This window comes from Aulonocara sp. 'chitande type north' Nkhata Bay, linkage group LG9 (genome assembly GCF_057382095.1).
Source record: "Aulonocara sp. 'chitande type north' Nkhata Bay isolate Kocher_YH1m ecotype deep benthic linkage group LG9, A_spYH_male_GT1.1, whole genome shotgun sequence".
NCBI lineage: Eukaryota > Metazoa > Chordata > Actinopteri > Cichliformes > Cichlidae > Aulonocara > Aulonocara sp. 'chitande type north' Nkhata Bay.
In genome coordinates, this window is record NC_141352.1 from 25,020,005 (window position 1) to 25,044,533 (window position 24,529).

The window sequence follows — 24,529 nt, forward strand, 5'->3', positions numbered from 1 at the left end:
AAAGCCCCACGTAAACAGAAACCAGTAAAACGTTTTATTTTTTATTTTATAGTTTTCTGGAGAATTTTTATGCACACGTGTGATTCATAGAGAAGCAGATTGTGGGTTGTTTGTGTGGGAAAATACTCCACCTCCAACTGAGTTTTGCCTCTGATGCAGAATAACACTTGATGTCAACTGCATTGAATAATGTGGCACGGGTTCAGTAAACAAATTAAATGAATATGAACCTCATGTTTACCATCACATAATGCAAGAGTCTCACTTGAATCATTTTAAAGTTCCCCATTGTCTGAATGAGGGTGCACCGGCTCTTTAGACAATAGAGATGCTCTCTGAAACCGGGGAAACCTCACCACAGTATGGGTGAAAAGAGTCCTATTGTCCTATCTTCTATTGTGCTGCTGGAGTAGCCTGCAAACAGAACACTGTCAGTCTTTGTCTTTGTCCGGATCAGCTGGGCATCCCTGTTTTTTCATGCTCTGCGGAGCCCCATGTGGCTGCCATGCCCTACATGTCACCGTAATAAAGTTAAGGACACTGCTGTTACAGTTGATAATGGAAAGGCAAATATGTTAGAAGCTCGGCATATGTGTAGCCCTCAAGCCTTTTTCCCCCCTCAGTATTTACAATGATGTTCTTGTGATTTCATTTGCTGTCTTTAAAAGGCTTAAATGGCTTATTGACACAGTATAGGAATAAAGTGCTGATTAGCAAATGACTAGCTGTTTATTCTGTGAGTGTATAGTTGTCCCTGTCATTGTCACGAATGCCGATCATTAGTCATCAGTATTGGAAGATGATTTAAAAAGGGGTGGGAGGGTAAGGAGTTCAGTACTTCGGTAATTTTCAGATAAGCAGATTGACAATACGTATAAAGCACTAAAGCAAAAATAAAGTGCTAAAGTACTTAAGATTAGGAAACCACTTGAGAAGCCCCTCTTTTATTTATTGATTCATTCATTTATTTAAATTTTCCATTACTGAATTTAAAAAGACATTCTCAGTCATGTAAAAACATGAAGCTGTATTTGAATATAAAAGTGGTAACATAGTAACAAGCCTGTTCAAACAAAGAGTAAAGCTTCTGTTCTCAAATTTATTTTGAGTTTAAATGAAAAAGTGTTATCAGAAAAACTACATCAGAAGATTTATAAGGAGTATGTATAGTACTTTGAAAGTATTTTTCAGTGTGTACAACATGTTATGCTTTAATAAAAATTAACTGGAAAATTAATTAGAAAAAAAATATATGGGTAAAAAATATATTTTGTTCATAGACTGGGGTAAGAAATACCGTACACACCGGAATACAAACTTAGTGTAACATAAAATACTATAGTAACAATGTAGCAAATAATAGTTTTCATCCAGTAACCAGAATGAACCAGCTTCTACCTTTTACTGAAATTGTTATGTAACAATGCTTTCCATTGGCCCGCTTTAAAATTCCAAATTTAAACTGATCACCTGATTGGGTTTCCACCAGCGGGAAGGCAAGGCCGAGGGGCGGAGCTTTGTGCTGGTCCGGAGATTCGTCAATCTATGTACAGATTGTCGCGCCGCCAACCGGGACCACATAGGAGTACACGTTACTTTTTTGTCTCTATTTGGAGAAATTTAACATCGAAGTGAAACACGCAAATGAGTGGAAATGAATGAGGTTTAATTTTCGTCGGGTCTCCCTGACGGAGAAATGTACACTGAAGGGCGTTTTCCGTATTTTTTCCAGTGTGTTTTTCCTAACAGGTAGTGAGCCTGAGCGCTCAGTCAGTGCAGCTCTGTAAGGAGACTGAATATCCCGCTTTGTAATCTCTTGACAGCCTTTTTAACCCATCTTTGGCTCGACGGAGGCTTGTCTACTCTCAACAGAAATATGGACTGTGTGTTTTTTTTGGATATTTTTGGGCGTTATTTTCTGAATTTGTAATAGGTATGGGTTTCTTCTTTTTCTCTTTTTTTCAATGTTCGCATTTATGGCAACAACCTGTCGTCCGCCTGGTTAGTATTTGGCAACAGGGAACCGTATTCATAGCCACAGGGGACGATTTTGTTGTTTAAAGTAGCCGAAAAATAACAAAAATGTTGCTTTTTCTGCAGCCTTTGTGTCATGTGTGAGAGAGAGTGAGCAGCGTATAGTATTATACACGGTGGCTGATGTATTGCCTTTACATCGCAGTGGCATACGTGGGGCTTGATGTGCACTTTCCTCCCCATGGAGTCACGAATAACGCTTTCATTTAACGCGCATATATTTGTGCAGATTATTATTTCAGGTGTGTCTTTAATTAAAAGCATTCGTTTAAAGAAAACAAACCCACTCCCCCTATGCACCTGCCACCGCTCACTTTTAGCTCTCCCTCAATTGAACTAGAGCTAGATTTTAGACAGGTGCTGACTGATTTCCCACTTTGGTATCTGTGTGCTACGATATCACTGTCATATTTCTAATTCTGTAAGAATTTAAGGCGGTATAAAGTCTATTAGAGACGTGTTGTTTTCTATCAATAATGATGCAAGGATGTGGCGTTCAGTGGCTGTAGTAATTTTCTAAAGGCTTGCAAAAGTCTGCAAAAGCTTGACTTAGTTTAACTTTTTTTTTTTTTAATTATTTGTGCGTAGGTTTGAGCCATTGATGGACATGAAGAAGGAAGACGGTGTGGATTAGGATCTTCCCCTACCCATTTTTTCTTTTCTTTTTTCTTTCTTTCTATCTTTCTTTCTTTGGTTTAATCCCCCCTCCTCTCGTCCTAAATGTGGGCTCTAAAGGACTTCTTCCCCCTCTGCGGCTTGGAATGAAATGATGGCAGCACGTTGGAGTGATTCACCCCAGGACAATGAGGAGCGTAAACACAGAGCCATAACTCCATGTGGCAAGGTAGGACTAGCTGCAGGATGGTGGCAGTTGATCATATAACTGTTTATTGAGTGCATCAAAGTTCATTAAGGGCATTTTTTTTCCCCTTCCATATGGACCATCTGTTTTTGACACAATGTGAGTTCTGTGCTGTTGTGCAAGGTGCTTGCATGTGGACTCACTTGTCAGAACTCATCACCTAAAACCTCCAAAGTACCTAACATCATCAGCGCTGTCATATAGAGGTATCATCACTTGCACAAAACCTGGGGCAAAATTTCAGAAGAGGGCAAACAAGGGAGTGTGAGCGTAGCGCACAGCACATCTTTCAGTGTTCGGGTTGACAGGGTTCATCTTTTTTTCTTCACTCTTGCAACTGTTTAAGTGCACAAAGAGAGTTTTATACTTGCGGCACTAATCTTACTGGGTCCTTTGTGTGTCTGCATGCCAAACTCTGATAAATGGCACATTGTGGAGCTCATCCTTTTCCTCTTGTGCGCCAGAGCTTCAGCGGTTACATCATCATAATCATCATCTCGGACCAGCTAGGCTTGAAGCATGTCATAACAGCATTGGACTGGTGGCATGTTTTGGATTAATCCATCATCAGAAAATGGCAACAGTGCTCTCTCTCTCTCTCTGTTTGTGTGTGTGTGTGACTCTAATCCTCTTACTGTGTCAGTACTAGCTGTGGATGGAGGACATACATTTTTGGGAATGGAGTAACTCAGCATCCTAGCAGAGCTGGACTGTTTTTGCAGTGGTTGATGGGGTTAAAAAGGAGGTGCCTGCTAATGCTTTTGGTTTAAAGTGAATCTTAATGAGGCCATCAGGCTGGATTGTCAGCAAACATAGTTTATATGTTGTCTGTAAAAACAAACTGCCATGAGGCAAAACCTTTTCCTTGTGTCTCAGCGGTGAAGTTTTCCACTTGCCTGTTTCTGCAATCTAATAAATGCTTGCCACAACATCACTTAACTCTCCCACACTGCGGAAAACTCCAATCACCATATCCCAGCAAGCTCCCAGCTTCCTTTTTCACTGGAAGTCCGATACTTAGAGCTTTTAATCAGCTGAGAACCACAGCTGATACTCGTAACATGCTCAGGGACAGCCCACTGAATCTGCAGGTTGATACAATTGAAATCTGACTCTCCATCACACCTCTGCTTCGCTGCTGAAGCCGTGACTCACCCATGACTCACCCATGAGTCAGTGCCTGTGTTTAACCTGAATATTTGCAGCCCGGGGCCTGACATATGAGCGAGGCAGGTGTTTTTATCCACCTGATGCCTGCCGCAGACAAACGCCCAATTTTAAAGCTTGGCTGCTTATGAACTGCTGTCTCCTCCCAGGGGTCTAGTGAGAGTGCTCCCGCTCTTCCTTCTCCAGCTTCCCACCCCCACCTCCATCATCTTGGCTTGTTAATGAGGGAGAATTCAGGGGGTGGCTTCTCTAAACCTGCCCCCACCAAACCCCATCCTGCTACTGCCAAAGCAATGGCAGCAACTCTGTGATAATTTAGACACAGCTGCCCGGGTCATTAGGAGAAAAACACCCCACACTGTCTATCCGTCTTATTTGTGTTCTTTTCTTTAGTCGACCTACTGTCACGTTCAGGCTAGCAGGGCAGCTATAAGGCAGCTGAGGCCCTGAGTTGTTTACATCTCAAAGTTCCAGTAAAAATATATTGAAAAGCAAAAGACTACACTATCTGTGAATGTTGTTTTTTTTACTATGGAGTCAGAGTGTGTGTCCTAAATAACCTTTTGTTTCAAGAACAAAACACATCAAACCAAAAAGAATATAAGCAGGTTAGCTCTTGGTTGCAGCTCATGTGTGCATGCATTATTAAATAATACCATATTAGGTGCTTCTGTTATAATAATAATAATAATAATAATAATGGATTGGATTTATATTGCACTTTTCAAGGCACCCAAAGCGCTTTACAATGCTACTATGTCCTGTGGACAGACAAATGAAGCAGTTCTCCACCTGCTGTGGGTTCTGGTTAGACCCTCCAGTTTGTGGTGGATCTCTAGAGCAGAACAGGGACTACTGTTCAAAGACCATCTGTATCCATCTGTAGAGGGTGAGCCTCACAGTCAGCACATGAGCGTCTCTGGGCATTGACTTACTTTTGCTCCCAACCTCAATCGTCCACCATAACAAGTTTTTGGCACTACTGTGCTGACTTTTATTCGGACTCAGAGGTTGCTGTCTGGTTATCAACAACCGAACTTTCAAACTAAGAACGAAGGGGTTGTGCTCTAGACTATTAGTCATGGATGGCCTTGGTTTTCTGGGACACATGAGGCAAAAACGGGAAGAAAGGCTAAAATGGCTTTTTTTGGTCCACACGATGACTACTACTGGGAAAAACCTTTCTCTCTCCAAAGCCCTTAAATTTCAGTTTCATTGTTACTTTCGGTGAAGAAAGAATTTGGGTTTCCAAACTAAAGGAGAATGAGAAATTGTTTGTAAAGGATTGGAAACATGTATGAAACTCTCCAGCTCTCCATTGATTGCATCCCTTGTTGAGGAGGAGGAGACCAGTGATGGTGCTCTAAGCAGCGGTGATGCTCTCTTTCTTGGACTAAATATAGCCCTTACTAATTCTGTAAACCCCTGCGCTTTTTTTCTTCTTCCTCACCCGTCCACATGCTTGTCTTTCACCCGTCCTCTATTCCCGCGTGTTTTCTACGATGCTATATTTAACCCGTGGAAAGACGAATGCTGAGAGGGGAAAAATGGAGTCACTGTACTGGAATCGCTGCCTTTTTTCTCCCGAATGCAGTTAAAAGCAGCAAACACGTGAATGTTGGTCAGCACAAGTATCATTTTAGGGTTCAGGGAATGCGACACTGGTCAGTTTCTGTGGAAATTACAGAAAGAGTCAGGTTTTTTTTTTTCCAAACAGATACCCAGCTGGACACGTCTTCAGTGTCACCTCCCAACCCTAATATGATTTCATGAAAATGAAATATCTAGCTATGGAGTGCAAAGTCTCCAAAGGATCTAACCGTGTTTGGGCCATGATGTTTTATCAGTCAAAGCAGTGACAAAGGGATGTCGATTTGCATACATCTGAAAAACAAATGTGTCTCGTTGCAGTAGATCAGGCCACTTTTATGTTCTGCAAACAAGGCATTGACTTGGACATGACCTGGCTTCTGATTTAGCACGCACGCACGCACGCGCACACACACACACACACACACACACACACACACACACACACACACACACACACACACACACACATAGAAGGTGTAATGGGAATAACCAGGAGCACGGTCTTTGAAGGGTTTTCCCATTTGAGAACGCCACTTCTCCCTCGCTCTGGTGATCAAACTGAAAGTGGAGTGCATGTGTGTATATTTTGGCATCTCTTATCGGAATCAAGCTTCCCAGCTATTTTTTTTTTTCCTGGAAAAGACAAAAAAGGAAATCTGCATGCATGCTGCACTCAAATCAAGGTCACCCGGGATATGTGTGCATATGTGTGTTGGACCGCACCCGTATCTTTTCCTCTTGTGGAGGGGGTGACATTAACGCTCGGTAAGGCTTCTCCGCTCGGCCACACAGGCCGCAGTCACGCTGGACGCTATTTTTCCATTAGTTAGAAGCACAGACAGATGATTGATGGATGTGTAGGGGGGAAACAAATGGGTGGGAGCAGGAAGCGGGAAGATGAGAGTTTATCCAGTGGAAAAAAAAATACCCCCCTTTCCTCATCTTTTGTTTATTTATTTATTTATTTATTTTTTTGTTGTTGTTGCCAATTGGCTCAGTGTCGCAGCCTCTTCTGCCTGGATGCCCCCGCCCCTACGTAAGATTAAGGGAGGGCAGGGGGGTGGTAGGAGTTTGGGTGGTGGTGGTAGTGGGGGGGTTGCACATGTAGGCAGACAGGCAGAACAGAACCAGTCTAATGCTCAGTGAGCATGATACACTATCCATTACACATGCCCAAGGCACCTCCATCAACACTTGCCCCCTATCTGGCTCTCTTTGGCTCCGAGGCATGACATACACTGCTCAGATGTGTGCTCAGTTGATCTGCATAGCACATTTCTTAAGGCGGTATTCACACTCCTCCTCCTTCATCCTGTCATATTCTACACCCTGCATGCTTCATGAACCACAGATTATGTAATGCACTGCACTGTGGCTGCTGGTAGATAATGAATATGTGGAACACATACATCGAAAAAGAGCAAACATTTCATATGACCTTTTCTTACATTTATTATTTATTTTGGAAGTGAAGCATATACTGTATAGCTGTTATTCATTAGCAGTGTCTGCGTAGGTTCTCAGTCATCCAGGTCATGGTAATCTAATGAGCTTAAAGTTTCTTGAAGATGTTTCACCTCTCATCTGAGAAACTTCTTCAGTTCAGCGCATTAGCAGTGTTTGTTTTTGAAAGGACCTTATGTAACAGGCTGTTATCAGAATACATATCGTAACCTGTGGTGTTAGTCTGGGTTCTGAGGTCTTGGCAGGAAACCACATTATTTCCTGTTAGCATCAGCAGTGGAAGTGAACAAGGGCACTCTGATGAAGGAATGATTTCATGAATGGATGGCAGCAAAGCCACTGGAAGCTGTTGGAGGTTTATTTAATATGGCCTTTAAAGTGTACAACACCAAACTGAACACAGCTTCTTGATCACAGTCTGGCAGTTGTTCACAGAAAAATAAGTGGAACTGGTGAGGTCAGCGTGAGTATATTTAATGTTGCACATACTGGAGCGCTCTCGGTCTGCTATAATGCTAACTGAGTGACACAAGACAAATAGGTGAGCTGTGCAAGTGCTGCTCTGCGTGCACATGGTGGGTGAGAGGAGAGACATGGAAGCATGTCAACTGAACAGGCAAATAAGTATGAAGTCATAATATTTGCCTGTTGTTTTCTATGTTTGTTTAAAGTTTCTTTATAGTTCTTTCGAGTTATTGTTGCAGGTGTTCAGGCCTGCCAGACTGTCGGGATGCATGCTGCTGGTAGGAACTCTTGACCACAGTTACTAAATGACAAGCTAACAGTTAATGCTAGAAAACCTCTGCGATTTAATACTCTAATTTACAGTTGGGGAATATGGGATGTTTTTTGTTTGTTGAAGCCTTAAATATAATTTTAATCAGAGCTAGGCCACACGGGAACCTTTTAGACCATGGGTCTTTGGTGGAAAAAAGTGGTCCCAGTGGGTTGTGGCATCCCCAGGAGAAGGAGCTGGGAATGACCTTTTGGCTGCTGGGGATGCCTTAGTCATGACTGATGAAAAGGTGGAGCACGAGCTGGGCTGGCGGATTGGTGTAATGTCATCAATAATAAAAGCATTGTACCAGACAGTTTTAGTCAAGAGAGGATTGAGCGGAACGTGTCTTTTTCGATTTTACCAGAGCAGAGAGTCTATGTTCCAGCCGTCACTTATGTTTGTGAGAGCTGAGTGATGACCGAAAGCATAAAGTTGCAAATACAAAGGTCGGAAGTTTGGCTAGCCTCTGCCTTAGAGACAGGGTGGGGAGGTCAGATAGAAGTCTCAGAGCGGAGCCCCTGCTCCTTCATGTTGAAAGGAGATAGTAAGGTGGTTAAGGCATCTGGTTTGGATGCCTCCTGGGCACCTCCTTTTGGAAGTTTTCCAGGCACGCCCAACTGGGAGGAGACCCTGGGGTAGACCCAGAACCTACTGAAGAGATTTTATTTATATATATAAACACCCAGCACGCCCCTGCGGGCGGTTTATCCTTCAAGCTCGGGTCCTCTACCAGAGGCCTGGGAGCTTGAGGGTCCTGCGCAGTATCTTAGCTGTTCCCAGGACTGCGCTCTTCTGGACAGAGATCTCCGATGTTGTTCCTGGGATCTGCTGGAGCCACTCGCCTAGCTTGGGAGTCACCGCACCTAGTGCTCCGATTACCACGGGGACCACCGTTACCTTCACCCTCCACATCCTCTCGAGCTCTACTCTGAGCCCTTGGTATTTCTCCAGCTTCTCGTGTTCCTTCTTCCTGATATTGCTGTCATTCGGAACCGCTACATCGATCACTACGGCCATCTTCTTCTGTTTGTCTACCACCACTATGTCCGGTTGGTTAGCCACCACCATTTTGTCCGTCTGTATCTGGAAGTCCCACAGGATCTTAGCTCGGTCATTCTCCACCACCCTTGGGGGCATCTCCCATTTTGACCTCGGGACTTCCAGGTTATACTCGGCACAGATGTTCCTGTACACTATGCCGGCCACTTGGTTATGGCGTTCCATGTATGCCTTGCCTGCTAGCATCTTGCACCCTGCTGTTATGTGCTGGATTGTCTCTGGGGCATCTTTACACAGCCTGCACCTGGGGTCTTGCCTGGTGTGATAGACCCCAGCCTCTATGGATCTTGTGCTCAGAGCTTGTTCTTGTGCTGCCATGATTAGTGCCTCTGTGCTGTCTTTCAGTCCAGCTTTGTCCAGCCACTGGTAGGATTTCTGGATATCAGCCACCTCCTCTATCTGCCGGTGGTACATACCGTGCAGGGGCCTGTCCTTCCATGATGGTTCCTCGTCTCCCTCCTCTTTCTTGGGTTTCTGCTGCCTGAGGTATTCACTGAGCACTCGGTCAGTTGGGGCCATCTTCCCAATGTATTCTTGGATGTTCGTTGTCTCATCCTGGACTGTGGTGCTGACACTCACCAGTCCCCGGCCCCCTTCCTTCCGCTTAGCGTACAGCCTCAGGGTGCTGGATTTGGGGTGAAACCCTCCATGCATGGTAAGGAGCTTTCTTGTCTTTATGTCAGTGGCTTCTATCTCCTCCTTTGGCCAGCCTATTACCCCAGCAGGGTACCTGATCACGGGCAGGGCGTACGTGTTGATGGCCCGGATCTTGTTCTTACCATTCAGCTGACTCCTCAGGACTTGCCTGACCCTCTGCAGGTACTTGGTGGTTGCAGCTTTTCTAGCGGCCTCTTCATGGTTCCCATTCGCCTGCGGGATCCCCAAGTACTTGTAACTGTCCTCTATGTCTGCAATGTTGCCTTCTGGTAGTTCAATCCCCTCAGTTCTGACTACCTTCCCTCTCTTTGTTACCATCCGACTACACTTCTCCAGTCCGAACGACATTCCAATGTCATTGCTTTATAGCCTGGTAGTGTGGATCAGTGAATCGATGTCTCGTTCACTCTTGGCATACAGCTTGATGTCATCCATGTACAGGAGGTGGCTGACAACTGCTCCGTTCCGTAGTCGGTATCCGTAGCCAGTCTTGTTAATGATCTCACTGAGGGGGTTCAGGCCTATGCAGAACAGCAGTGGGGACAGAGCATCTCCTTGGTAGATCCCGCACTTGATGGTGACTTGTGCTATGGGCTTGGAGTTGGCCTCTAGTGTTGTACGCCACATCCCCATTGAGTTCCTGATGAAGGCTCTTAGGGTCCCATTGATCTTGTACAATTCTAGGCATTCCAGTATCCAGCTGTGGGGCACTGAGTCATAGGCCTTCTTGTAATCAATCCAGGCAGTGCACAGGTTGGTCAGTCTGGTCTTGCAGTCTCGGCTGATTGTTCTGTCTACCAGTAGCTGGTGTTTTGCGCCTCTGGTATTCTTGCCAATTCCTTTCTGTGTCCCGCTCATGTATTGACCCATGTGCCTGTTCATCTTAGCCGATATGATGCCTGACAGGAGCTTCCATGTAGTACTGAGGCAGGTTATTGGTCGGTAGTTGGAGGGGGTCCTTGGGGTCCTTGGGGATCAGGACCGTCCGGCCTTCAGTTAGCCATTCCGGGTGTCTCTCGTTAACTAGCAGCTGGTTCATTTGTGCTGCCAGACGCTCGTGGAGTGCAGTCAGCTTCTTCAGCCAGTAGGCGTGAACCATGTCGGGCCCTGGTGCTGTCCAACTCTTCATACTGGAGACCCTTTCTTGGATATCTGCCACTGTGATGGTTACTGGACCCTGTTCAGGGAGGTCGCTGTGGTCAGCCCTCAGATCCTCTAGCCACTGAGCATTGCCGTTATGGGTTGCATCCTTCTCCCATATGCTCTTCCAGTATTGCTCCGTCTCCAGCCTTGGTGATGCTGTTCTCTTATTGTTCCCTTGCTGGTTCTGTGGAGAACAGCTGGTTTATTCTCCTGCCTTCTATCTCTCTGGTGTACCTCCTCAAGCGGCTGGCCAAGGCTGTGAGTCTTTGCTTGGCAGTTTCCAAGGCCTCAGGTATGGACAGCTTGCTGTATTTCTTAGGCACCTTATTTGTCGCACCTTTCTGCAACTCCGTTAGTTGGCTAACCTCCCTCCGTGCTACTTTGATCTTGCCCTCTAGCCTCCTTCTCCATGGAGGGTACTGCCCCTTGTCGCTGTTCAACTTGTAGCCAAGCATCTCACTGATCACTGTTGCCGTATTGTAGATCAGCTTGTTAGTGTCGGTAATCGTGGTTGTAGGTATTGCCCGTAGTGCTGCATTAACATCATCTAGCAGACCTTCTGAGGGAACTTCACGTAATCTTGGTAACCGGCTACGCGGGATCCAGGTTTCAAGCTTGGCCATGATCCTATTTTTCAGGTCAGTTCCTCTCGCACTCAACGATCCTTCTCCTATCGCACTTGGGGCTATGTACCCAATCTCGGGTGGGGGTGATGATATCTCCCCCCTGACCTGGCGTCCTGACTCCTCCTTGCCGTAGCATTTGTGTTGTACCTCGTCAATCTCTAGCTGTGAGAGCAGTCCCTTCTTTCGAATGTTGGAACACTGAGCTACTAGTTGTTTCGCCGTCATTGTGGATGTTGGGTATTGAAGAATCCATAGGTCCCTCATCCTATTCATGTAGCCCCTTCCGCCGGGGTTACTTGCGTAGTAGCATTCCAACAACGCCCTGTTTTCGTCCCTTGCCCACCGATGCCTTCTTGTTCCAGTAGCCCACTTTTCGTCAGGGTGCCCTGGTTCCTTGTTTGGCTTCTTGAAACTAAGGTTACCAAATGGCTTAATTTGTCGTAGCCTTCTTGTTCAATAACGACTTTCTTACTGTCATCTTGGTCCAAGCAGAACTAAACCTGAGCTAGCATGCTGCCGTCTGAGGTTTGAGTTTGAACACATAAAGTACAGTTTTTAAATATCACTCACATACACAAATTAATGATACATAGCGCAATGATTTTTTGGGGTGGGACCGTGGGAGGGTTTAGTTTCTTGACTAAAGGCACTTCCACGTACTTTCCTCTTAGCGGATCGCCTGCTCCACCTCCTTGGGATTTCTTTACCTGCATTTTCTGTTTAGCAGTTATAAAAATTAGCTATCTGGATGGATTTGGACTGAATAAAAATGCTAATTTTGATGTGTATTAACTCTTCTCCACTGATGTTAATAACCCACCTCATCCATCTGCTGTCTCAATAAGCCTCGTGTCCTTTTGTGACTTTCATGGCATTCTCTTCCTGATGGCCTCATCTATTTTCCGTCAGTGAACTGAGGTAACGTGGATATCTGTGGAACACACATGCGCTGTGTGTTGTTTTGAATGCGAGGTCGTGTGGCACTGCCTGCGTGAGAGCGCCACGAGATCCATAACTCACAATTGATTGGATTATATTGGCTTCATCGTGGGGGGAGGGCACATGCTTTTGCTCTTTACCGGACTATTCCTGGCGTGTGACGGGGGGAGTTTTGGAGCCACATGGTGCTGCATTATGTCACAGCGGTTTACTGTCTAGATGTTATTTAGACAGTTGTGTGTCAGTAATTCAGCATTTTATGCTTTAAATTATTCCAGCATGAGATAATTTGGACTAACGTGAGGTCTTTAATTTCCAGAAATCTAAAACAAATTCTGCTATTATAAGGAAAACTGAACTGATGCAAAGTCCTCTCTCACAAACTGCTTTCAGAATATTTTTCAGAAACATTTTGATGCCTTTTAAGAGGTAATTTCACTTTTTTGAAACATCGCCAAGGAATGACGCACTTTATTAGAATTGCCTGGCCTAGATTTAGATATTGTGGGAACAGTGAGTCCTCGTTGAAGATATTGGTCGAAGATTTGCTTGTATTAATCCCCCTGACTTCTTAAGCATTTTGTTGTGTTTTGTTTTAAATGTAAGATGTCAAAACATCGGCTTTGACGTCCTTAATCTCGCCAGGAAGTCTGCAGACAGCTGGTTTGACTGACATCATGTTTTGACTTATTCTATGTGATATTTTGGCTTGTCTTGCTGAGCATCTTGACAGAAGCCCCCTCCACCCATGTGGTTATTTTTTTAAGCTAACCAGACATATTTGGTGCCTCCACTCTGGAGGTAAAGTTAGCTGTAAGTTTAAAGAAGCAATTTCACAGTAAAATCAAATATGCATGTTTTAATTCCAGTCTGCAGACTTCACACCAAACATCTACATTTACATCTTGTCACTCCCATGAATGTCAGCCTCTCCTCACAGCTATATGCCATCGACTGCCTATAAAAGATAGAGATAGCCACTGTGACTTCATCCTTATTTACATATTATCTTTTTGTTCTGAAAGTGACCATATTATGGTGAGAGGGTGAGGTACTAAGTTAACTACTAGAGTCACTGCAACTGGTTAAAAATGTACATTTATAAATAGTACGGGTGCAGTGTATAGACACAGATATAGGTCATTAATGGTAAGTAACAGACTAAGAAATTCACGGGAACTGAAGCAAAATTTTTTTGACTCAATAAGCTGTAATGTTTGTCACATAATTACAATAAAAACAGTGTACTGAGACCTAGGACACTGTGTTTGCACACACTGGCCACACTTTATAAATGCTTAAAGCTGGGCTTAAAATCCACATGGATTATTATAAGTAAATTCACATGTTGCATAGTTGTTATCCATATAGATCTAAACAGTTTTTCATACTAGGCTATAATAAGCATGCTTTGGTGTAACGTTGAGCATTTTAACATGTGAGACCATAGTGACTGAAGCAAGCCTCAAGTGGCCAGGTGAGGAACTGCAGTTTCAGGTACTTATTGTGTCTGCACTTTGTTACAGGTTGATTTTGTAGTTTGATAGAATGAAAATAGTTCCTATATGAAATTGCTCACCACAAACTCCCACAGTGGACACCCCTTTAATTAAGTTTAGTAGACATCTCTATAGATGATATCCCTAAAAAAGGGAAACTCATATCAGAGCAATCTAGGTGGGTAAATAGCACTATAGCCCAGAGGAAAAAGCAGAGAAGAGCCAGTGAGTGTTCATCTCCCGAGCTGGTGAGCACTGAGTTTTGGGTAGCCATGTCTGGTCTCCGGTCGAGTGTGGGGACTTGGCTGACCTTTTGGGCCAGACTGTGTTTGTAGCCTCCTGACCTGACACAGTCTCATGTCTGCATGATTACTTAAGCTGTCTCACTCTTCTTTTAAAAATATGAAAGGAGTACTGCTGCTGCTGTTGGTGCCAGTTCACTGTTGTCCCCTTGTGTGTGCAGATGTCACTCAAAAGTTGAACGTTTTCAGATGAGGGCACGATAATTTTATGGATTACATATTCTGAATTTTGCACACGTTTAATTATAATTCCTGCTTAGGCTTTGCAATCTTTAGAGAAGGAGAAAAACAGCAGCTTTTATTAAAAATGTATGAATATTTTAAATCCCACCTCAGGCTGCTTTGTAGTTATGGCGTTTCTCATTTGAAGTGGATTTAATGCATCTCCCTGATGAAGCAGGCTGTCACAGTCACAAGCATCTGGACGTCATAGAGCATCAAAGGAGTGGAAGAAACATAAGTAGTCCCAGGCAGCTGTTTACTGGCATCCAGTAGTTTGCAGATTCTGTCTTCTCACATGTTAAAATGATTCACTGCATACTTTTTCTTTCTTTTAAAAGCTTTATTTCTTTGATATCCCACAGCGAGAGGAAGTCTTAAACTGGACGCTCATTTACTTAAGAGCGCAAGGTGGGACTTTGCTCTGTGAGGGTGGGGGCTGCGGCACTCCTCCAGCCTTTTGTCAGGGAGTCTGAAGAGTTTTTTGCAGAGTAATGAAATAAATAACTCAGGCTGCACAGCGTCCCGCATTGCCGGCAAAGTGCAGCATCACTCAGGTTTTCAGATTGAGGCAGAGCGCCTGCATAGCGCCTCCCTACTATACCTTCTTGCAGAATATCTTGTGCCCCGTTTAGGTATTACAAGCATTTAATTGAGCTTCAGTATGAGACTGCAGAGGAAGATATGGATCAAGTCAAAGACAGAGACTTTTAAGGAGGCAGAGGAAGAGAGGAGGGTAGTCATTTGGTTGTCCTGCATTGTGGCCTGATGCATGTAGATTAAGAGTGATCCTGTGCCGCTCTCAATCTCAAGCTGCCTGTGCCTGGTACCACTGCAGAGACGAGCACCGGGAGGCACAGCCAGCCTGGAAGAGAGACAGAGAACATCAAAAAGAGCCTAGCAAAACGCAGAGGCGCATAGCAAGGAGAGGCGCATCCTTCTGCGTTGTCTTTTAGGCGTCGCCGCCGCCGGTCAGCATGCTGTTAACTCTTTTCTCCTACTCCTCTCTCTTTTTTCTTTCTTTTAAATGCAAAGATAATCCCCCGAGTTTCTGTGCAGCCTGAATCATTAACATATTGTTCATTAAGCGTGTCTGGGGCGATGGCCACAGCTGACAGGGTACCTGCTGGGCTTGCAGATGGGCACGTGGACGTACCCTTCTGCTGATGCTTCTCTCTCGGCTCCTCGCACTCACCTCTCCGGGGTGGAGAAGAAGTAGCGACGGTGCCAGCAGGGTGCCGCTGGGCACAGCGGGGTATGGTACACACAGCTGAGGGGCAGGTGTCTGGGCGGCTCATGTTTCTTCAGTGATAATGGCTCATCTTAAAGTTCTCGACTGTATGATTAACAACAACTGGAGGTTGATCTGTGATCTGTACTGCGCCTGGAGCAATCAGGTCAGTCTTCTCTTTTCTTTTTTCTTTGGTATTATAACAATATTTAGAGCCATCTTGCTGTAAGGCTGTTTTTAGCTATCAGACTAACATAGTTCCCTTACGCGAGTCATTCCCATTGCAGCAGTCATGCAGCAGCATTACTTTGACCTGTAGATATCAGTCACCTCTCCTTACTCTTCTTTACGAACTCGCCTTCCTCCCTGGCCCCTGTTTCTCTCTGGAGTTCTCCAGCAAAGGCATCCCTGACATTTCGGGTATTAATAGCCAGCATTCATTCAGAAGTGCAGTGTGGAATTAGAGACTGTGGAGTGCTTGGCATGCTGACCTCTGAGTGTCCCTGTTCTTGCAGACAGAGTGCCTCGTGTAGCCTCAGGTGGCTTGACGCTAAACTTGGTTTTATAAAATCAGTCTTACGAAGTGATTTAATAAGAAGTATTCTCTGTCCAGCACAACTTATTGGAAGGACTGTGGAGGAGAAACTAGATTGAATACGATAAGAGCGATAAGAGAAATACTGACCCAGTTGGGAGCAGTGGTACATTTTTTGCATCAATTACTATGATGATGGTTGTTTTATTGCATTGGTTTGCATTTTTTTTTTAATTAAATTTTTGTTGATTCTATAAATTCAGGTGGAAAGATAATGCTGGACATATTTTAAAGCAAAGGTGTTGGGATAATGTGAATATCACTGTTATATAGCTATTGGAGAAAGCAAAATAACCTTAAAATTATAGAAAAAGACTGAAAAAAATGCTGAACAACTTTTTTAAAAATTTAGCTTGAAGCAGCAAATGAAACAGGCATTTTCCAAATTTTTGGCAACGTTATCATGCAGACTGAGCTTACAAGCTATCTGAGAGCACATGCCAGGTGTTTAGCTGCGTCTGTGTGCTGCTAGCTCTATCGGCAGTTACCGTTGGGCGGTGGCCGGCTTCAACATATCGCCCAACATTGATTCGGGCTCATTTGTAAATGCAAAAAATACTCTTGATTGGTGTTCAAAAGTGAAGAATAAACTTATCGGGTTAGCTTAGAATCAAAGCCTGGCTGCTGAAATCTAGAGGAAGTTGTACTTTTACTCTTTAATGGGGGTGGGATGTCTAGTAAAGGGTGAAGTCGTCCTATGTTGAGAGAATGATGTAAGCGCCAGGACATCCAAGTATATGAATATGGATGTCTCGTCCATACAATGCTGTTTTCTGTGTTATCTAGTTTGGATCCATCTGTCTTTACATGCAGAGAAGTCAACTTGGCACCATAACAAACCCTTCATATCTCTGACATGCCTCTTAGGCTTTTTCACTGGATACCCACACAGACAGCTCATTGTTTCATGCATTTTTCCCCTCTCCCTTTTTTCATTTTGCCATGGAATGCCTGATGTGAGGACTAAAGAAGTCTTGCCGTGTTGAGCAATGTGGCAGCTCTGCTCTCTGGCTTGCCCCTTCCCCTAATTTAATTTTAGCTGCGCTGAAAATTGTTTGCGTCCCAAGCCGAACTGATAGGCCTCTGTTTCCAGAGAGCCGCTGCTGTCCAGGGCGCTGAAAACAGCCTTTGTGTGCCAGTAGCACAGCACCGAGGCTCCATAAAATATTTACAGGCTCACACCTGGTGTGAAACTACGAGAGAGAGGCCAGGGAATCAACAACACTGCCACCAAATAACTGTGAGGCCCCGGCACTATTAATATTCAAGTTAAACAAATAATCAAAGACTATCTCAAAGTTATTATTTGGTTGGGGGATTGCTTTATTCTTAACAGGTTTGAATTAAACACTTATACATCAGATAACACTTGAAATTAATGTCATGTTGTTTAAACATTGTGTTTTATCAGTCGCATGTCTAAATAAAGAAGTAAAAGAAAGTTTTTCAGGCACCAGATGGGGTTAAGTTAAAGCTGTTGGATCTACTCCTAATTTTGGAAACTCCTTCAACCTCCCCTCTATACTGCATTGGATACGGGAGCGACATCTGTAACCCTCTGAAACCAACAGTTGACCAGCTGTGTGACAGTGAGAGTAGCTGGTAATATAGCCTACTTTTGGTTCTTTTTGTTTCCATATATTACTTATTACTGGAGTGTTATGTATATGAAAACCTCCTGAGAGGCCATTACTTGGACCTTTGTACAAGTGCTGTAACCTTTGTGATGGACATTTAGAAATAGAATTTCTCCAGCAGAACTATGGTTGTTTGCCGTTTTATTCTACGAATGCCAATTTTTTTTCACCAAACAATGCACCTTAACTCCAACTAGGACTAGGCCAATTAATCACATTTTATTTTCACATTACAATTGGCTTCCTGGGGTCCAACTATCATGGAAACAAGATTGATTACTCTCCTTCGTGAAGCCCGCCCTGTTGAGATTCACTTGAGCCAAGATGAAGGAAAGAGAGTGTTTGGTTATCAGAGCTGTTAGAAGATTAAAAAGTTGTATCAGTGTTTTTGAAGATGAACATAATCACTGCTGCTGTAGACCTTCTGTGGCTCGCAAGATGCAAGATTCACAGTAAAAAACACATCCTGGTTTTGGCCAAACTCCCATTTGTATCCTGGGAGTGTCCCACTGTCCATCTGTCCACAGTTCACATGCATTGCTACTCCTCCTACAGTATTGGGAAGGATTTGGTCAAACTTGCATGCAACAATCATCCGATGGGTCCTCATCCAGATTGGACTCTAGGTCAAGGTCATATATGTTGTTTTGAGATTATGGTTTTTTTTATACTACTAGAAAAAATCTGATGCCCAACAAATATGTTTCATGCAGCACTGTAATAAAATCATTTCCAGATTTTTTAAGCAGGGTTTAATTTTTCAGTCATCTTTGCATGCATAATTATACCCCAAAGGCCAATTAGGCAACAGAAAGAAACCCTTCATTATAATTTTCTTTTGTTCTGAGCAGCCTCACCTCCAATAGTTAAATCAAAGATTTACTGTAGCTTGTGTTATGCTAATAGTGGCTAACAGACTGGTAGATTATTAGCATCATGCAGATGTGTTGATGTTGATAAAAAAACAAAACAAAAAAAACTTCATCAAACAGCATAGTGTTATTTTTTTTTTTTTAGGTTTTTTCAGTTTCACTATTTTAAAAACTTGTTATGAGTAAAAACTGTTACTCTTGTCTTTAGGTTTAAGTCTCTTTTAATATGCATACAAACTAAAGCAACTACCAGTCGTAGGTAGCATCAGTTCCACCTTGGCTGGTTGGATGTTTCACCTCACTTTGGTCTGAGGAGTACTTCTGACATGGCACTAGGGGGTTAAACATGAGAGTGTATTTGTCATGGGGGCACACTGTCACGACCTTACGCTGTCAAAAGACCTCAAAGAGCAACTAGAATTAATAATTCATCGATGAGGAAAGCAATTATACAGGGCCTTGCTTGCATTGGGGGTGGGGGGACCCTGGGGACTCTAATTGGCCCACCTGCTCTCTTTTCTCTAAGGGGTTGGTGAGGTGACTGGATGTAAGGGTGCTGTGTATATCCGCACTGTCTTTGTTTGGATGCCTCTGGCTCTGAGCTGTACACGTGGGGGGATGGCTTTTTTTGTTGGTGTGTTGGAAGCCATCTCTGACATCCCCATATTGATGGACCACACCCAAAACCAGAGGAAGGGCTTTCCAAGCGCTCCATGAAGCTTTATTAGTATTTTTATTGGTATTTTAGTAGTATTAGTAAAATGATTTTCCTAAACAGCAGATCCTTGTGTATATTTAATAATAAGTTAAATGCGATGGTTTATTTCAAGGTGTTGGGTATGTTAATGCACTTTGACTACTTCTTGGGGCTGAGGTTTTAATTAATTAATGGCAGCAGGAAGCTGCAGATTAGTTAATAGCTCTAAACATAATTAAACTGGCATACACTTGAGTAGAAAACCTTTTTTTTGGCTTCGTGTGGTCTTGCAGTAAACCCCTTTTCAGCGTCTGATGTGTGTCGGCCCACTGTCGGCTGGTCTTTCTCTCTGTCCGTCTGTCCCTTTCTCTCCTTTCTCCTTCCATCTCCATTTCTCCTTTGTGGAGAGGAATTCCAGGCTGTTGGCCCGCACAATTGCCCGTCCATTAGCATATGAAAGCAGCCGAGGGGCAGTGAGATGAGGCGGGAAAAAGGGAGGGAAGGGGAGTCATAAAACTTTCAAATCAGTTCCGAGCAGACTTCAGAACTTTAATCAGCCCCATGCTAGCACATGTGCCTCTGTGGCATGCATTTTCCTCGGGGAAATCTTTATGTTTGTTAATGAAGAAGCGCATAGTTGTCTGCTCATTTGGTTTGATGCTTGAGGTTTTACTCTCGAATTATGTTGAACTATTATGCTTGACAATTTGAGCATGTCAGTAAAAAAAAAAAAAAAGAGAGAGAAACTTGTTTATCTGTTCAACTACGTTTTTTCAGCCTGAAATGTCCGAACACTCATGATGATATAGTCTGATCATGTGCTTGTCTCAGGCATAAAATCAGTCATTCATAAGGATTTGATTCCTTGAACTTAGATCATAAGGTGGAGGATACATCTAATCACTTGTTTTCTGAGACTTTCTAGCATTCTGTCATCAACACTAGAAGAAGAAAATAATGTGAAAATATTGACATTTTCAGTATTTGATGATTTTTATATAATTTCTGTTTTTTGGAAGTGATAGGTTTGATTGACAGAGAATCCATAAATCACTGGTGTGTGTCGGTCACCCTCTCCATGAAACCCTTGTTCCTCAGTGGCTCATTTAGCTAAGATGGATTGATGAATAACTTGAGATTTTTTTCCCTCTTAGTAAGTAATTTAAAGAATTAAAACCTCCATCATGGGGTATCTAGGGTTTCCAGCACCTGGGCCGCATTCAGTCTCAAGAAAAAAAAAAATAGGAAAACATTTTATTAAATTAAACAGCACTTAAGTTATGCAAACAAGGCACTACTGGGAGCAAATCCCCTTTACTTCTAGGTTAATATCTGTGGGTTTATATATATGTGCGTGTATATACGTCGCTGCCGATTGGGTAACACTTCTGACACTCCCACGAAAGAAGAAAAAAACAAATCCTCAAATCCTGCTGCACAGCATTGCAACACATTTGAAGGAAACATGTTGTTCAACCAAAGGTTTTTGGTTTGAATGTACCCTTCTGTGGTGGACTGACTGTACTTGGTATTCATAATAACACTAAAAGAGAGGACGGGAGGGTTGTTGACATTACTGCTACACATAATTTTGTAAGAGTGGATTTTCATACTCATCCCCAGCAGAGAACATTTTTCATGGCTCTAACTGACTTAATGTTTATGAAAGGAGCTAGAAAAGGAAAAGATTCTGGTAGTAGGCTGTAGCAGCACTCAGGCAGAACTGTACAACAGAAAAATGCTTTGTTTTTGTCTTATTAAACTGATATAAATGTCAATTCAATTAATTTCAATTTTATTTTTTTATAGCACAATATCACAGCAACAGTCACCTCAAGGCGCTTTATACTAGCTAACTGTAAGTTAAAGACAGTACAAAAGTAGAGAGAAAACCCCAGCAATCAGATGACCACCTATGAGCAAGTACTTGGAGACAGTGAGAAGGAAAAACTCCCTTTTATAGGAAGAAACATCCAGCATATCCCGGCTCATGGAGGGGCAATCATCTTGTGGATGGAAGATAGGATAAAAGACACTGTGGAAGACAACATCGTGTATTAAAGTGATGTGTTTAGCCTAGTGCAGTCCACATGCCACCATAGGAGTCTCTGCTGGGGTTTCAATAGTCCGCTGAGCTCATTGAGCTGTGAAAGATGTTGACTTGAAGTGGTAAAACATGTTGCTTTTTCTGTTTGATAAAGGTGAGCAAGCTGAAACTGACAGTTTTGTGCTTTGAAAAGGTTAGGGCTAAAAGGGTAATATTTCAAACTATTGCTTATATAAATAATTAATCAACAGTAAGTGCTGCTCAACAAGTGGTAGTGGACATTTCCAGTAAAAAAATTGATTTTCACTGAAAACTATTCAGCTATTCTTCGAAGATTACCTCCAACACCAAACTGCTCACTTATAGTTTTGGACCACATTGGGCGTACTGAGGCATGAAACCATTAGGCAATGCCTCCCACTGAGACAGGTTAATGTTTACATACTAGAAATATAAGCCACTTTTGGCTGTTTCCTTATTCACAAGGGGTTGCCATAGCAGGTAGCTCTGGGTGTGTGATTTAGGAGAGGATGCCCTTCCTGAAACAACCCCAAAGGGATACGTGTCTCCTCCCAGAACTGAAGCGAGGATCTTTTGCTTGTTAGGCAAATGTGTAAACCACTATACTATGGAGCCACTTGGTTAATGTTTACATGCAAAGGGCACTGCTTGTAACAAAACCCTGTGTGTGAAGATAGTTTATCTATGGGTGCATGAACCTTGGAGATGACAGTAGAAGCATTTTAACAGGGTTTTGTTACAAGCAGTGCTCGCTGGAGGCACACAATTGTGCTCATTTGAGCACAAAACACAGCTAAACAGCCTAGCAACATCAAATCATTCCTACAGTAACAGAATATCATGAATCGACTTATACTTTTTTTGTTCTCGCACAAAATTAGGTCACGTCTGATACCTAGAAAGGAAACATTTGCATCCTTTGGTGTTACTCCTGCTGCATCAAACTGCCGCAAATTTGGTTTTGAGTCCTCAGCAGCTGTAGTGAAAAGCCGCGTGAACAGAATGCTGATTCACCCCTTACTGCCACAATAACCCCCTCACTCACTCCCCCTCCGCACGCAACCACACAGACGCATAATCCTGCCGACATATGTACTTAGTGCTGCCGTAAAAACAAACAGGGATGCTGTTTCTACGGGTCTCTGTGGAGCTGAAAAAAATCAGCAAAACCAGCAAACGCCTCATCCTTGAAAGCGTAGACCCCTTTCTTCTTTTGAGTTTAATCAAGAGCAACAGTCTCCTAGAGGCAGAGTGCAGGATGCGAATAGGACGTGTCTGGATGCTGCTAAGACTCCTTGGCTTGGGTGAAAAACCTGCTTGGACAAGATGCAGCTCTCTTTGGTGCAATGCAGACAGGGCTGGGAGGAGCGTCGCCAGTGGGTGGAGCTGTGTGAGCATGCATGTATGTGCGATCGTGTGATTGTGAGAAGGTGTTGTTTTGTTTACACACTGCACACTGGCCTTTTTGACCGCCCCTCAGGATCTGTTGAGGTGATGTTATTAATATCACCCATATTATGGAGAAGAAATGCTGATTATACTGATTTTTATTTGTGTGGGTTTGTTTTCTGTAAATGCACACTGTATATTTAAACTCAGGCAGCCCACTAAGAGCAGTTACGTCATACAAGACGGGCAGAGGAGGAGTGATAATCCATCTGACAGAGAATCTATAGATCACTGGTGTGTGTCGGTCACCCTCTCCATGAAACCCTTGTTCCTCAGTGGCTGATTTAGCTGAGATGGATAAATGAATAAGTTGAGATGATTTTTTCCCCTCTCAGTATGTAATTTAAAGCATCAAAACCCCAACCACGTCCTCCTTCTCTCCTCTTCCATAAAATGGTGAGCCCAGCATATTTTTGTGTTTTCCTCACACAACCCTGAGGCATCGCAGTAAACGAAGCGCTAATTGGCTGCCGGTCCAAAGCCAGAGCACGTGATTGGCAGGCAGCACAAACAGTGCAGGCTTTACAGTGATAATGATGCCCTCTGTCCCCTATCACTGTGAGCACAGCTTTGTTCTCATGCTGATGAGATGATACTGCATTAGCATTCAGAGCACTTCCACACCTATGGTCCTTTGATAGCATGTCAGAGATTGGCTGATCCCTGATTTATTAATCAGCAGTGATGAATTGCAACCAAAACCAATTTGACAGTGTTATAGGGGAGGTCACAAGAGGAAGATGGGTCTAAATTTGCTATTTTTTGGCAGTCTGAAATCTATTTCACTGCCATTGTTTGTCTTCATCGCGCAAACGACATCCATCTGTTTCTCGCTCTGTGTTTTCTTTTCTTTTTTTTTTAAAAGAGGCCTGTGCATGCCAGAGAGGGTGGCTCACTGGTTGACTATGTGTTTACTGTGGTGATGGAGAATGCAGTGGACACTCCCGCTCTGTAATATGGGGCCCACAGATGATTGGAAAACCATCCGATGCGAGCAGACAAAAGGAATGGAAGTGCAAAGGGAAAGAGACACAAAATTAGAGACTGAGATCTAAAGTTGCTGTCAGGAGCAGCGAGAAGGGGCAACAATACAGGACCAGAGATGGAGTGAAAGAGATGAGGAGCACGAGGCTTTATCATTTCCAGCTGGGCCCGGGTGTGGCCATCATGGCCCGGAGACCTGCTGCGTTTACTTCTGCTCCTTCACAGTCCCTGATCCATCTGCCAAATGGCTTCTCTGTGTGTTGTTTTGTTGCTGCAGATGATCCTGCATGTGTTTGACCTAATAGTGATTTAATTCCGCTGTTGTGTGACATTATTTCTCATTGAAATTGTTCAATTTTAGGGATTTACGTGCAGACTGTAAACGTGCAGCAGCAGTGTTTGGCTGCAGTCGGTGCAGGTTCCTTGACAGAGTGATTTGTTGAAATGCACGGAAACCCAGGAACTCCAGATATGTGTCTGCAGCCTGTAAATCAAACTAGATGCTGCTGCGACATGTTTTATTATTTGTTCAGGGTCAGCTGAGGTAAAAACTGACAAGGCTGCAACTTAGTCAGCACTTCCTGTCCTGTCAGGTTACTGTGTATTCTCATTGTCATCACTGTTGTCTTGTCTTTCATGACAGGTTGAAAGACT

The 24,529-nt window shown here is 43.5% G+C and overlaps 1 protein-coding gene across 2 annotated transcripts in view; it reads left to right on the forward strand.

The window, feature by feature from the left end:
• The first annotated feature begins 1,535 nt into the window (after window positions 1-1,535).
• The window catches only part of arhgap21a (Rho GTPase activating protein 21a), a 107,078-nt gene continuing 84,084 nt past the window's right edge, over window positions 1,536-24,529 (forward strand). The window contains exons 1-2 of one of the 2 annotated variants that reach the window (XM_086306685.1): window positions 1,536-1,933; window positions 2,623-2,878. In XM_086306685.1, the coding sequence (XP_086162811.1) occupies window positions 2,801-2,878 (78 nt within the window). In that variant the 5' untranslated portion in view covers window positions 1,536-1,933; window positions 2,623-2,800. Of the gene's footprint in view, window positions 1,934-2,622; window positions 2,879-15,520; window positions 15,740-24,529 lie in introns of those variants that run through there. The other variant, XM_086306684.1, reaches the window with a different exon arrangement.